The 14,431-nt window shown below is 42.9% G+C and overlaps 1 protein-coding gene across 2 annotated transcripts in view; it reads right to left on the reverse strand.

Annotated features, from left to right (window-relative positions):
• The window catches only part of INTS6 (integrator complex subunit 6), a 66,326-nt gene extending 52,147 nt beyond the window's left edge, over window positions 1–14,179 (reverse strand). Inside the window, exons 1-3 of one of the 2 annotated variants that reach the window (XM_089680326.1) lie at window positions 13,743–14,179; window positions 13,556–13,633; window positions 2,900–3,049 (exon numbers count right to left, since the gene is read on the reverse strand). In XM_089680326.1, the coding sequence (XP_089536452.1) occupies window positions 2,900–3,049; window positions 13,556–13,633; window positions 13,743–13,853 (339 nt within the window). In that variant the 5' untranslated portion in view covers window positions 13,854–14,179. The remainder of the gene's footprint in view (window positions 1–2,899; window positions 3,050–13,555; window positions 13,634–13,742) is intronic. The other variant, XM_089680327.1, reaches the window with a different exon arrangement.
• Between the last annotated feature and the right edge of the window lie 252 nt (window positions 14,180–14,431).

Genomic DNA, 14,431 nt, shown 5'->3' on the forward strand with positions numbered 1-14,431 from the left:
AACACACTTTATGTCATTCTTATTGGAAACAAATATTTTAAAAATCCTAATTTTGTATAGCAATAAGAGGCTGCACCTAACTTTCTTAGCGTTATTAGTAATTAAACATATGGGTAGTTCAAATATTAGGGTTAATATGCCTTTAAAAACTTAGCGTGGTGCTGTAATCATGCATGTATTTAAAGCAAACATGCAGCACACTGGACCTAATAAAATAGGCGGATATACAGAGCACATTCACTTTAATGCATGTAAACTATGCACACCATATAAGGCTGGAGAGTGACAAACATCGGGTAAAGAAATCCCCAAGAGTTAAACGTCTGCTTGCATATGAGAAAAGGCTATTATGAGAAAAGAGTACAGCCCTCAAGTTCCAGTTAACCAGATTATAGATGAGTCACCGTCTAACAGGAAGTAATGAATCAGCCATCTTAGTTGAGGGCAAACAAACATTAACCCTTACCTTAGATTCAAACAGCAATTGAATGTGCAAATGGTCACACACTGTTTTACACCATCCCAAAAGGGTTTATCAACCTCTTAAACAAAAGTGTTTGTGCTATAAGTGTGCTGATTTAATTTAGAACATATATATATTTTATTCAAAAAATGTTCTGTAAAATCTGGCTAAACAGGGAGGGGATTGTGTATAGGGATCGCACAAAAACGATCATTAAACCAAAACTAATGCCAAGCTAAAATCCATCCTTTCCAACAGGCCCAAATAAAAAAAAAAAAAAAAACATTATTTTTAATAATCACTGTAGTATATTGCGGTGTGTATATATCTCTATTGCATCAGTTCTCAATTGTGAACTGCCTCATTTATGAAGTTGCCAAACACATCACGGACATATCTAGGCCTACCCTTAGTGTAGTCAGCATTCAGCGTTAACAGGATAAAATTGTTTCCAATCCAACGCAGCACCTGACTTAGAAAAGATAAAAGCATACAAGCTGCCATTGTATGTAAACCATCAGGGCCGGTTCACACTAGAACGTGATGCGGGAAACCCGCATTCCATGCGAGTTTCCCGCACCCTGTTCAAAAAGTATTGCAGGTGCGATCTGCAGCGAGTGTCAATAATAATGACACCTCAAACGCAGTGCATTTGCCTGCATTGGATTGCATGGTACAGATGTACCATGCAATTGGTCGCAGTGAATTTCCAAAAGTATTAGTGCGGTGCGATTTCACCCCATTCAAAATGAATGGGCTAAAATCACACCGCACAGAACTGCATGTGAATCGCCTAGAAATACACAGCACATTCCTGTGCCATTCCAGGTGTGAACTGACCCTAATGAACAGTCTCTCATTTGCTCCCTTTCAGTCTGTAAAATACACCAATAAACTGCTTTATTACATCTGTTCAATAGATATACTTATCTATCGTTTCATAAATGCAGAGCTGTACTGCGCATACTTCCTGTGTTATCTCAAGGAGTTAAATTAGAAGATGGAGAGGGAATTAGCTGAGCAAAAGAAAAAAAAAAACTGAGCAGAACCGATACCATCCAGTCCACAAAAATGCTGTGTGTTGTCAGCCCTCAGGAGAGAATTAGGAGGTAAAGGCATTACTGGCAGATCAACAGCTATTTTTCTGTGGGATAAAACACAGAGAAATGTGCATGTACTGCATATGTTTTTATATTTTACCTGACATCCATTAAGTGTATCTCTAAGAAAATCAGTTTTTTTTGGTTTTTGAAAGGACAATCATTGTCACGAAGAAAAAAAAAGAAAAAAAGTGAGGGGAAACCCAAAATTTTAGGAGTTTCCCAGGAACAAGAGGCAAGGGGAACTCTTCCAAGGGGAATACCTGTTGAAGACTCACTTCAAAAGCTTAGGCTGAGTCTCTGGGATAGGAAGCGAATGGAAATTACCCAAATTGAACAATCTGAGTTGTCAGTGGCAGGGTTCTAGACCAGTCATCATTGGAAGTTAACACGGTAGGAGTGTCATACTTACACATTATAGCAAGAGCACATATAATTTATATGTGCAATAGTTTAGTTTCATTTTAAAGCTGCAGATTTCAGAACCATCATCCTGATCCTGAATTCACTATCTAGTAAGCAACTAACCTGGAACATTAAAACAGGTTGGGAATTCAGGCATCACCGGCTCCATGTCTGTCCAAGTTTAGACACTCGCTAGCTTGTGAAACCAAGGTGAGGATTATAGCATTACAGCTTTACAAGTTCCCATGTTTCTGTTATTAGATTTCTTTTAAATAAAGGAATCTAAGGACAAATAAAATCTGTCCTATTCCTTTTATATAAAGGAATCCAAGTACACACTTCTAGCCTGGGAGCCCCTAAAAACAGAGAGCTCAATATGTAAATGGTAGCATACTGCGTTGAAGCCAGTGCTACAGTCCCCTTTCCCCATATCCCTCAATGCATTGTGTGTTTCTGACCAATGGAGTACACATTGCAGGGAAGAGGAGAGGTTGCAGAAGAGTTCAGACAGATTAGTGATATTCGCATATTGCGCTTCCTGGAATAAAAGGCTCTCAGGGTATCTAGAAAGAGGAGAGATCTACAAATGTATCTCTTGATGCTTACTGTAAAGTCTTCAGGACAGCTTTTATAGCCACTACAAGTTCATTTGACTGCACTACTTTAATAGAGGAATCTTGTGGTTCAACCACCACATACCGTGATCCTTTGTTCACCTGAAATGCTAATCCATCAAACTGTGCAAATCAGGTAACCTTTCCATACCTGTTTTGTGGCAGTAATAGGGAGTGACCAGTTATCTCTATTCACCTCATCAGAAATGAACAGAAGATCAGACACGCTTGTCTTCTAGCAATGTTTCAATGTGAAAAAAAAAACAAAAAAAACTGAATGAGCTGGGGAAGCCGTTTCCTTCAATATTTGAACCTACCTGTCCATAGTTGTCTATGCCAGTTACTAATCTATTTAAATTTAACAAATCAAAGGCTGTCCTTAGGGCTTGACCAAGTGTAGTGAGTCCCACAGCTTGAAGATTTTTCAGCTCGTTCATAAAGGTAGCATGATTTTCTTTCCAACCAGCCTGTGAAAATAAAGATAGAAATATATATTCTTCAAATTCCAGGGCATATTTGGATGTCTAAACAAAGAATACTTTAACCTCTAAGTAATAAATAGTTCATTACAAGGGTAAACAGCTGTAAGGGTTTGGTATGACTTTAGGCTAAATCCAATGGTAAAGGGATTGAAAAGGGCTGATAGCAGTAGACTTCTAAAAGAAGTTTTCTCATTTTCAATAGCAGGCGACAAACTCCTCCAGTCACTGAGCTCTGCAGTCTCTCCTCCCAGACACCCACTAATCACATAAATGCAGTTAGCACAGAAAGTATTTGGACTAAGAGCCTTATAGGTGACCTGGAAAATAAATTTGTCCAAAAACAACAGTCTCCAAATTCAAACTGTCACTACCGCCATTATGGCGGTAAATCAAGTCAAAGAACATGCTGGAAAGCAAAGCCACAGGCCAGCAATGTTGGCCACATACAGACAACTGTTGTAAAGCGCTGCATAAACTGTTGGAATTGTATAAATCCCAAGTAATAATAATAACTCTCTAAACTGACTAAATCTGCCTGAATCCATCATTGATAGGACATTGTCAGCTCAAGCAGCATTTACACATAGTTTAACCTCCCTGGCGGTATGATTATTTCAGATTTTTGGTGCTGAAAGCGGTACCATTATTTTGTATGGAAATTTGGCGTTTTATATTGTAGGCCTGTAATTCTTAGGAATAACTCACTGAAATCTGTCCGAACAAGAGTCTAGTAAACATCCCAGGTATGATAAAATTTGAAACACAAAATCATAAATTATAATTTAATAAATAATCATAAAAAATAATAATATAATAATAAATTTAATTCAATAATATAATCAAACCAAAAACACTGAAATCATTATCACTCAATTCTGCAAGTGGTTCTAATTTACTATCGCTGTTCTCTAGCTGGTCTAAAACTGCTTTTGACGTAAAGGGATGCTTTTTGGACGCCATGGACATTTCTCAGTTTCCAGGTAGAAAGAACAGTAAAAATGCAGGCAGGGCACAGGACAAAGCACTCGGGACAAAATGTATGTGAAATGGTTTGGTACAGTAATGTTTTACTATGTGATTTTAGTGATTTTTGTGAATGTCACTTTTTGCCATTTTCAAATTTCCCGCTGTTCCGTCCCCCGTACGTCCCAACACTCGCAGAGGACGGAACCCAGATGACAGATGCCTGCATCCGCTGGATTACATTGCCGGGGACACTGCAGGAGGGACATCGCGGGAGCGCAGGACAAGGTAAGTGATCGAGGGATCGCGGAGCAGCGCTGCTTGGTAAGCCCGAGTGTAGCTCGGGGTTACCGCTTGTGGTACTGAAACTTTACCCCGAGCTACACTCGGGAATACCGTCAGGGAGGTTAAAGAGCTTTCTGGTCATTCAGGAGTCAGAAACTTTCTACCATGTTGCACTTTCACTGCAGGCAAATAAAATACTTCAAGTGCTTGAAGGGTGTTCTTGTTTGCAAGGGCATACCTAGATGACCTGTTTCAAGATATTCTCAAATCTACTGCAATGAACATTATATAAACACCTTAAAGTAGAACTTTACCCATAAAAAATAATGTTCTTCAGCAAAGAACATACATTCCACAATAATAATTATGCCACCAAAATTAGAGTGTACTGTAAATTGCCTCCAGCATTGTTCCTGTTTCTTCTTGCTGGAGGCTGCCATTTTGCTGAAGCCCAGAGCCCCTGAGCAACATTAAATATTTAGGCTGCCAGCAGATCGGCCTCTACATTTTCAGCCAGTGCCAAAATAGAGAGCAACAGAGCATGTGCAGAGCAGGGTGAGACAGTGTATTACTGCATTTTAAACAGTATAGGCACTTAATAATGTTTTACATAGCTATACCTGTAAAGGGGTCAGCATGAAGTGATCTAGCAGAACTTAAAGTGATATTAAAACAGAGAAGTGTTAATTGCCATAATGCTTTCACATACATCGTATATCATGGTGCTAATATTTTTCCTCCAAATACCATATTCCTGTAGAGCTGTTGTGTGTTCACATGATCTTTCCCTGTTCATTGGCATCTGCAGGGAAAAATCCTTGGGAGGGGATTCTATTACTACAAACAGCCCTGATTGGGGCTGTGCCAGTCACATGACTTAAAAAAAATGTTTTAGAAGAGCAATTAAAATTAAATAAATATCAAAAAAACTGTTTTACAGCTCCCAATAAATCTTTATTGAACATTAAATATGTATTTTTTTGTGCGCTAATATAGTGTAAGCGGAGTCAAAGATGATTGACACTAGGTTTGTTCAGAGACGCATGAACTTCCTTTCTATTCCACAATAAAGTACCTCTTGGACTGCAGTTTTTTTTTGTTTTTCGTTTCTTTTTTTTAGTTTAGTTTCATTTTTCATGAACAGGAAGTTATGAAGACACTATAAATCTGGCAAGATCAAAAGGTATTTTCTATACTTGCAGAAATTGTACTTTGCCTTTAAAAAAGAAAACAAATACAGTTACTGTAGCTAAGGACTGGTAAGCTGCAACATATTATATTTTCATTTTTTGGTTTCGGTCCCCTTTAAGAAATGACATTAAAAAAAGAATTACACAGGGTTTATTATAAAAAGGGATCCAACCTGTAAGAATACCTTCCTAACCAGCTGTCATTCTACTACAGGACGATAAAGCCAACATCTGGCTGCTTCAAGGAAAAAAAAGACTTCTGCACACTTTCTTGCTTTTTCAGCCAGTCTCATTATTGCTGCCCCCACCTTCTTGCTTTATGGTGGCTACTTGCCTAGCAGGGTCCTATGGAGACACCCCATATGATGACAGGCATGCATTGACAGGCACAGGCAGTCCAAGAGAACAATAAACAAACCCACTGTCAATCTTTTCCCTTGTATGAGTGGAGGTGTGTCTTCAATGTGTTGTCCTCTCAGGCTGCCTGTGTGTCACACAGATGAGCTGTTAAGGTAAGACTGTATAACGAAACTTTGAAGAACCAGGTAGATGGGGGAGATCACCCAGGGACCCAATGATGCAGTCATTTGCACCTTTCTGCTATTACAAACATCAAGTAGGTCTACCTACTATGTATATTCTCTAAATGGCAGGGCACGCATGCATGCTGGTGCTTTGCAGGATGGGACAGGTAGCCCCAATTCATGTATTTAGTGGCTGGTAATGATGTTATGAGTGCACACAGGAAGACAGAGGGTGTGGCTGATTAATGACAAAAATGTATGTGTTTCTGGACTGTGTAGGAAAAAAATTACTGTGCTGAGCAAAAATAATCAATGCCAATTTCCTGTTAAAACAAATAAGGCTTTGTTACTATTTTAGGCCTCATTTACACTTGTGTTTGGAGGGTGCTAAAATCCGACAGCTGAACCACATTATTACCACCCCCATGCTGCAAAGGCAGAGGGGGGAGTACATATGCTACAGCAAAAAATATTCCTGCTGTCGAGTTCAGTGGGCACTACCTCCCACTGATCACGACCCATCTGCAACAGTGTACAATGCACGTAGCTGCAGTGCCCTTGTGCAGGGTTTAAGGTGTTAAAACAGAATTGAGAAGGTGATGATATACCACCTCACCGACTGTCAAATGACCGCCTGTCAAAGGGAGACAACTCTTTCCCTGTCTCCCTATTATGCTTTTGCATTATTACCCTGCCACATTTGCTTTTCATGTAGACTACAACTGGCCATTTCAAAACACATTACACAGATATGGTCCACTGTTGTCATCATCAAGAATCCCGCCCTGAGAAATGCCATACAGCCATCGTTGGAGTGCATGTGTAGACAGCAGGTGTCTGCAAATAGTCTGCAGGAGATCAGCAGCACTGTGATGCAACAAAGGTTGGAAAAAAACATGAAAACAAATATATTCAAGAAAAATAATAATGGAAGTTGTTAAATAGTACACAGTGCTTTAGAGTACTAAACACCAGTCAGTTAGGGTTAATATCTACTTTAAAGTGGTTGTAAGCCCTTACATATACCCAGTGAAGTGATTGGCTTCAGGTTATACACACAGAAGTCCTCCTACATAAGTTGTACCTGTCTATCTATAGCTGTCTTTTCCCTACATCCACTCAAAGTGCAGAATTTACAAAGGATCTCTCAGCTAAAAAATCAGGGGGTGGGGAGCTGAAGTTAAATCAACGAGGAGCGCTGATTGGAGGGAAGGGACACACACCCCTTTACACAGCTCACAGGAACAGAGCTGAGGCTGTCAATCTGCTGGAGGTACCTCCCCTGTCACCTTTTTTCTCTTGGTGTCAAGAAAACTCATCAGAAGTGATTCATGCTGATAGCAGACGAATGAGGCAGCAGACAGAAATGAAACTTAAGTGTTCTGGATTGAGACAACACTATAGAGGGATATGCTTTTTCACATTTCATGTGTGAGGCCTTCAACCACATTACATTTCCACTGTTATTGAACTGAACCAGAGAGTAAGAGGACACCTGGAGACTAACATTTGCTGCTCCATTAACGTCCTCTCCTCTCGGTCTCCCAGCTTTTGAGTGTGCAAAGCAAACCAACCCCCCTTAATCAAAGGATTGCAAACTACAGGGCTATGATATTTGACACTATAATGCATTTTTAGAAGACAGGACACAATGTGTGTGAGATCAGGTAGTCCACAGAGACAACAAATGTCAGGCTTGAGGTGACCTCTAGTGACTTTCTAATAGAGAGTCAGGATCAGAAAATACAAGTAGAGAGAAATTAGGGGATTAATACCTTCTATGTGCAGGCCTGCACGGTTTTGAAATTTGTAGGTCAAGGATTCAGATTCCTGCCTAATCTTAGTTATGACCGGTACTCAAAATGCAAGTCCAGCCTCAATTTCTTTTAGTATTATTAGAGTGGATGACAATCAGGAATGCCTTTTTGTTTAAACGGTTACCTAGGGCCCTATTGCAGAGATTTCCTATTACTAAGGGTTCACCCACACTATGCATTGTGCAATACATTAACCTGGCAGTACACTCAACATTATTATCATTTTTATTAACCACACAACACAGTGCATGCCACACGCCTTGCTCGCTACTGCAGCATTGTGTTACACCACATTACTGCTCACACGTTAACATGTATTGCGGTACCGTATGGTATAAACGGCATCCATGTGAAAAGGGGGTTAAAATTGCTGTCAGTTTATTGCCGTTTGTTGCAGGTCTTCACTCCGTCTTGTGAAACCTCCAATTATTTATGTGATGGTGGTCAAATCATGTTGCATGTACTGTATATGTGTTGGTTGTCAGATTATGTAGCATATATATGTGTGTTGGTTGTCAGATCATGTTTCATGTATGTGTGTGTTGGTTATCAGATCATGTTGCATGTATGTGTCTGTTGGTTGTCAGATTATGTTGCATATATACATGTGTTGGTTGTCAGATTATTTTGCATGTATATGTGTGTTGGCTGTCAGATCATGTTTCATGTATGTGTGTGTTGGTTATCAGATCATGTTGCATGTATGTGTGTGTTGGTTGTCAGATTATGGTGCATTTATACGTGTGTTGGTTGTCAGATTATTTTGCATGTATATGTGTGTTGGTTGTCAGACCATGTTTCATGTATACCTTTGTTGGTTGTCAGACCATGTTTCATGTATACCTTTGTTGGTTGTCAGATCTTGTTGCTTGTATGTGTGTTGGTTATCAGATCATGTTGCATGTATACCTTTGTTGGTTGGCAGATTATGTTGCATATATACGTGTGTTGGTTGTCAGATTATGTTGCATATATACGTGTGTTGGTTGTCAGATTATGTTGCATATATACGTGTGTTGGTTGTCAGATTATTTTGCATGTATATGTGTGTTGGTTGTCAGACCATGTTTCATGTATACGTTTGTTGGTTGTCAGATCTTGTTGCTTGTATGTGTGTATTGGTTATCAGATCATGTTGCATGTATGTGTGTGTTGGTTGGCAGATCATGCTGCATATCAGTCCACCCTATCATCAGGGTGAACACTATTACCATACTTTTCCTACTGCACTCACACACAGTATGGTCAGTCCTAGGTGGCAGCTGATTGTGTGTATCATTCTACAATGTCAATACAAACTACTGTGTATATATAGCCAAAATTTGTTTTTCTAGTTTGGGATATAGGGAGGACGAGCACCTGTCAGGTCTTATTGTTATCTGGAGCTGTTCAAGAGTCTTCCCCTCACTTCTTGTTCTGGCATCGCTTATTTTCACCAGAAAGGAAGTGAAGGAAACTCTCCAATGGCAGCACAGTTAAAAAATCCCTTTTTTTCTTTTAACGTTAAAAATTAACTTTAGCCCCATTCTCACTGGGAAAGGGGGGGGGGTAAGTTTGCTTTTAAGCCCCTCTCACCATGCCCACTGGGTTGCACACAAATAACATACACATGCAAAGAATCCAGCGTTGCCCTGCTGTGATCCGTCACCAGAACAGGAAGTAAGGTGAAATTTCTCTAAAGTCTGGTTTACACTTGTGCTAGCCTGTGATGGATTGCTCACTGCCTGTTTTAACCCCTCGAAGCACACACCACCAAAACTGCATGTATTGCACAAGGTTGTGGGGTAGTTACAGTGCAGCCCCATTCAACTGAATGGGTTGTACTTGGCTGGCATTACTGCCTCCTGAATACAACAGAGGAGATATATATATATATATATATAATTTATTTTAATCACGATACGATGCTAAGCAGTACCATATATATATATTACACACCTTGTGGTTGATGGGCAGTGAAAACTCGCCTAAGCCATTTGTTTTCAGCACCACCCAACCGCAAGCATAAACTAGACCTAAGACCCCTTTCACACGAAGGGGGAAGTAAAACCAGTCGATAGATCTGCGTTTTACCCCTAACCGCCCCAATCCTCCACCCATCCACAAATTAACCCTTTACCGCCCACATCGGTAACCCTTTAAAAAGTTATGAACACTGGGGGACAGGAAAAATTGGCCAATCAGGTCACCACTGCAACTGGCTGTCACAGTGGTCACATGATTGAGAGCCTAATGGGATAAGTGGCGCAAGTGCGGCATATGGGAGTTAAAGCCCACCCTTTTGCTGCCGCATGCATGTCTTACCCAGGAAGCAAGGGGTTACCATGACACCTGCTCAGGTCCTGCCTGCAGTGGCCATGGTACTTCACAGTGTGACAAACCAAACTCAGCATGTCATGGTTGTCAGATTGTGCCGCTTGCAAACAAGCCCATTGTCAAACATGCCCACTGAAGTCAATGGAACGGCACCACAACTGCATACCAATGCACTATTGTAATGCAATATTGGAATTTGAAAGAAAAAAAAACAATTATATAATTTTAAAAAATGATGGCGGTGCAACCTCCCGAACACCTCCGTGCAGATCTCTTTTAAGGCTGGGTTCACACCTAAGCTGCTCTGCAAGCCACATTTGTACATTTCAAAAGGGCAGGCTGCTGTGCATATGTTTCATGCAAGAAAAAGGATCCTACACCTTTTTTAAAACATAGCCGCAGGGAAATCACATGCTTTTGCACTAAGCGATTTGCTGCAACGAACAATGCTCCGCCTTTTTTTTTTTCCCCCAGATGTGGGGTTGCTATTAGGAACAAATGGCAGCCCTGAACATCTGCAAAAGAGCAGCACAGTTTGGCTGCATGTGCGATTTACATGCTGTACCGTAACCACCCGCACAAATGTAAAGCTAGCTTTAGGGTCCGTTCAGGGCGCTTTCACAGAGCCTTTCGCTGCACATTTTTGGTGCGGGTAATCTGTGCTTTGCTATAGACGTCTATTAAGTCCTGCGGTTTTGGTGAGTTTTGCAAGACTTTTGATGCTGTTTTAGAAAATGCACCAAAACCTCACGATACAATAGAGGTCTATGCCAAAGCACAACAAACCCACATCAAAGCCATGGGTACACTGCACTGCGGCCAAAGCACAGTGGATCAGCGTAAGAAGCCACCTTCACACATACGTGGCACGAGAACCTTGTCCTTGATAGGCCTCATGCACACTGGATATTTCACAGCTGCTCCTAGGGGTGTCTAGCATTTGTTTTTCTGCCTCTAAGCACCCTTGCGTGCTATCCTATGTGTCCATACACACACAGACTTTTGGAGGAGTTTAGAGGCAGAAAAAAACCCCACTGTCAGCCTGTCCAGAAGCAGCAGCGTTTTGGCAGAAGAAAACAAGCGCCTACACATGCCTATGCGCTAGAGCTTTAAATTCATTTTAATGACCAGAATAAATTATCATAATAAGGATAAGTTGACCTTTGGGAACATGTTACTCCAGTTTTTTGGATGGAACATATTCCCATAGCTGCAGCCCCCGCCCCCTCCTTCTGACAGATAGTTTGAGGATACTTCTCCCCGTACTGTCAAATTTGAAAACAGGGCAGCCAAGCGGAGCTCCGCCCACACAGCCGTGTCACTCATTCACAGAGTTCTGTGAATGAGTGCCTACAAGTCCCAACAGCCTTAGTGGCTGTCGGCTTGTACTTTTCAATGAACTACCACGGTGCTGTGGAGCTCCATGGTAGTTCATTGAAGCTTCATGTCAGAATATCTACTTGCTCGTACAACCCATATGGCAAGCAGATATTTATTTCAGGTACTTATATAGCGCCATCAATTTACGCAGTGCTTTACATATATATTGTACATTCACATCAGTCCCTAACCCTCAAGGGGCGTACAATCTAAGGTATTCTGACAAGTCTGCATCAGCGATCTACTGATTGGACAAAAATAATAAATGCTTATTTTTTTTACCTGCAAAAAAAATAAAAATAGGTATTTACTATTTTTGTCTAAAAGGTGAACTTATCCTTTAAATCACAGAACAGCTGGAGCGATACAGCTCTCCGGGCGCTCTGCGTTGCTGGCTGGCTAGGGGACAGTGTGGTGCGCGGTTCAGTGTGTACTGTGTGGCTATGGGGCAGTGTGGTGCATGGGTTTTTTTTTTTTTGTACTAGCTTTATTTGATGTATACAAAATGTACACTACATTCACTGCAATGTCAGGCGGGGTGATGCGCTGCCTGACATTGCAGTGCGATTTGGACCACTGCACTGCGATAAAATTATGCATGTCTGCATTTTAGCGCAGCACTAGGCTGCATTGCAGTGTGACTGGGACACACAGGAAACAACTGTTCCCTGTGTGTCTCTGTGGCAGACATTTACCATATTGTTAAAATGTTTGTCACCACATATCGTCTGAATTGCCCCTAAAGCATGTCGAGTTGTGTTAATGCACATTGACGCACCTTAAAACGTGCGTCAATGCACATTTTAGCACGTTAAAATGCTTTGCATTTTGCAGGATTTCATGTGACATCACATCCTGTGGGTCACAAAATAAATCACAAAACTAGTTTTCTTTACTAGGGCAACATGCATTGTGTTTAAAAGCATACACGTTGCATTTTAAAGCAACAAAGGTCAACACAGCGTTTCTGTATTCACACTGACCATGCATGTACATTTCAATGCATGTTAGACCCCTTTCACAGGGGCAGACTGATCGGGCCCTCCATTGTTCTCTATGGGGAGGTGGATGTAAACAGACGTGTCCATTTACAACCGCGTGCATCCAATGCAATGGCTAAAAACAGATGGATGGGGATCCATTCCTCATCCCTCTAGCGGATCGGATGACAGTCAGATGTAAACGGAGAAGCGGTGCATTTACATCAGACCACCCCATAGAGAACAGCGGGCTGAGTCTGTTCTGCACAAGCTGAGCAGACACGAACCTATCATCCGCCTGCTCAGCGGGGTTCAGTGGACAGATTCCCCACCAAGCAGACAGATCCACTTGGCGGAGTCCGCCTGTATAAAAGGGGCCTTAGTCGCGCTTTACTGTGCGTTGACTTGCATCGATGCGCGTTTCAGCGCACATTAAACTGCACTGCATCTTGCAGGATTTCCTGTGACATCACATCCTGTGGGTCACAAAAAGAAAACTTTTTTTTTCTTTATTTACGTTGCTTTTCGCTGCCCTGACCTGCACTGCATTAAAACACATTCATGCTGCATTTTAGCGCAGGACAACGCATCGCTGTAGTGCGAATGAGCTGCGCTAAAATGCAGATCGACGCACTAGTGTGAATTAGCCCTAAAAGTACTTTTGGCGCGTTCGTCAACTCAGTGAAAACGAACAGGCTGTCATAAACCGAATGGCGAGAAGAGCCCCTAGAGGTCTGCTGCCCATCAGACACGGGCCTAGCGGATCCCCCAGACTGGGATAAGACCTGACAGGGGTTCTAACCCCCCTACAGACAGATGGGTTACAGGGCCCTCCATGCAGTGACAGCTGTGTAGGGAGCAGTGATCCCTGCCAGCTGTTGCTATGTGATGAGGACTGATGGGAATTGGGAGGACTGTGGTCCATGTGCAGCCCTCCAGGGCCTGATCCCCCCCTCCACCACCTCCCATAGTGCCTTGCAGGCAGTCGGGGGGAGGTCTGTCGGCCATGTTGCTGTCAGTGTGTGCGGTGTCATACCTTGATCCCATACGGGGGCTCCTCCAGGGTGACCAGCATGTACCTGTCTCCTCTGCTGGCGGGATCCCGAGACCGGAGCTGGGGGGACAGAGAAGAGGGGGGTGATGAGGAGTACACACACACATACACAGGGAGCTGCACTTCTTCCCCGCTCCGGGGGGGGCGCTGTGTCCCGGTACTACTATACCTTCATGAACGTCTCTACAGCGCCCTTAGCTATGTCCAGGTAGGTAGTGCCCAGGTGGGTGCGCTGGTTCATGGACGCGGACGTGTCTAGCAGGAAGAGTAAGATGGGCATAGTGCTGCCGGTATGGGGGAGGGGAGAGGACGGGTAAGGTGGGGGGGACCCGCTCAGCCTATGTGCCCCATCTCCTCTTTGTGTGATAGGCGTGTGGCGTTTATCGGGGGTGGCCGGTCATATGTCTCTGTCTAGGGAGGCCCGGGGCTCAGTGTTGGTGTTTGTGGGCCGGACTGCCTTGTTTATACCCCCGGTTCCCTTCTCCCTTCTTCGGTGGATGTGACAGAAGTTTGAATGAGTTCAGCACTACTTCCCCTCTCGCAGCCTCTGTCTCCCTCTACTGAGCGCTTGCTTTCGCACTCGCGGCTTTTTAAGGCGGGCGGGAGGGGCCTCAGCGGTTCCTAGTAAAGGCCTCCAACGTCAGGCTCGACACGTGACCCAGCCAGAGCCCGCCGCTCATTGGTCCGGGGAGGAGGGAGAGCGCGCGTAACCGTGTCGCGGCCGGGTCCGCTCTGACTGGCTAAGGAGGTCGGCGCGCCCTGCTTGGCGAGGGAGGTGTTAAAGCGCGCGGTTGGGAAGGGAGGAGGAGTTGAAGCGGCGGAAAAGGGGAGGGGTTCCTTCGTGGCCGCGCACATTTT

This window comes from Staurois parvus, unplaced genomic scaffold (assembly GCF_062004578.1).
Source record: "Staurois parvus isolate SC_StPar_1 unplaced genomic scaffold, SC_StPar_1.0 ptg000242l, whole genome shotgun sequence".
Lineage (NCBI taxonomy): Eukaryota > Metazoa > Chordata > Amphibia > Anura > Ranidae > Staurois > Staurois parvus.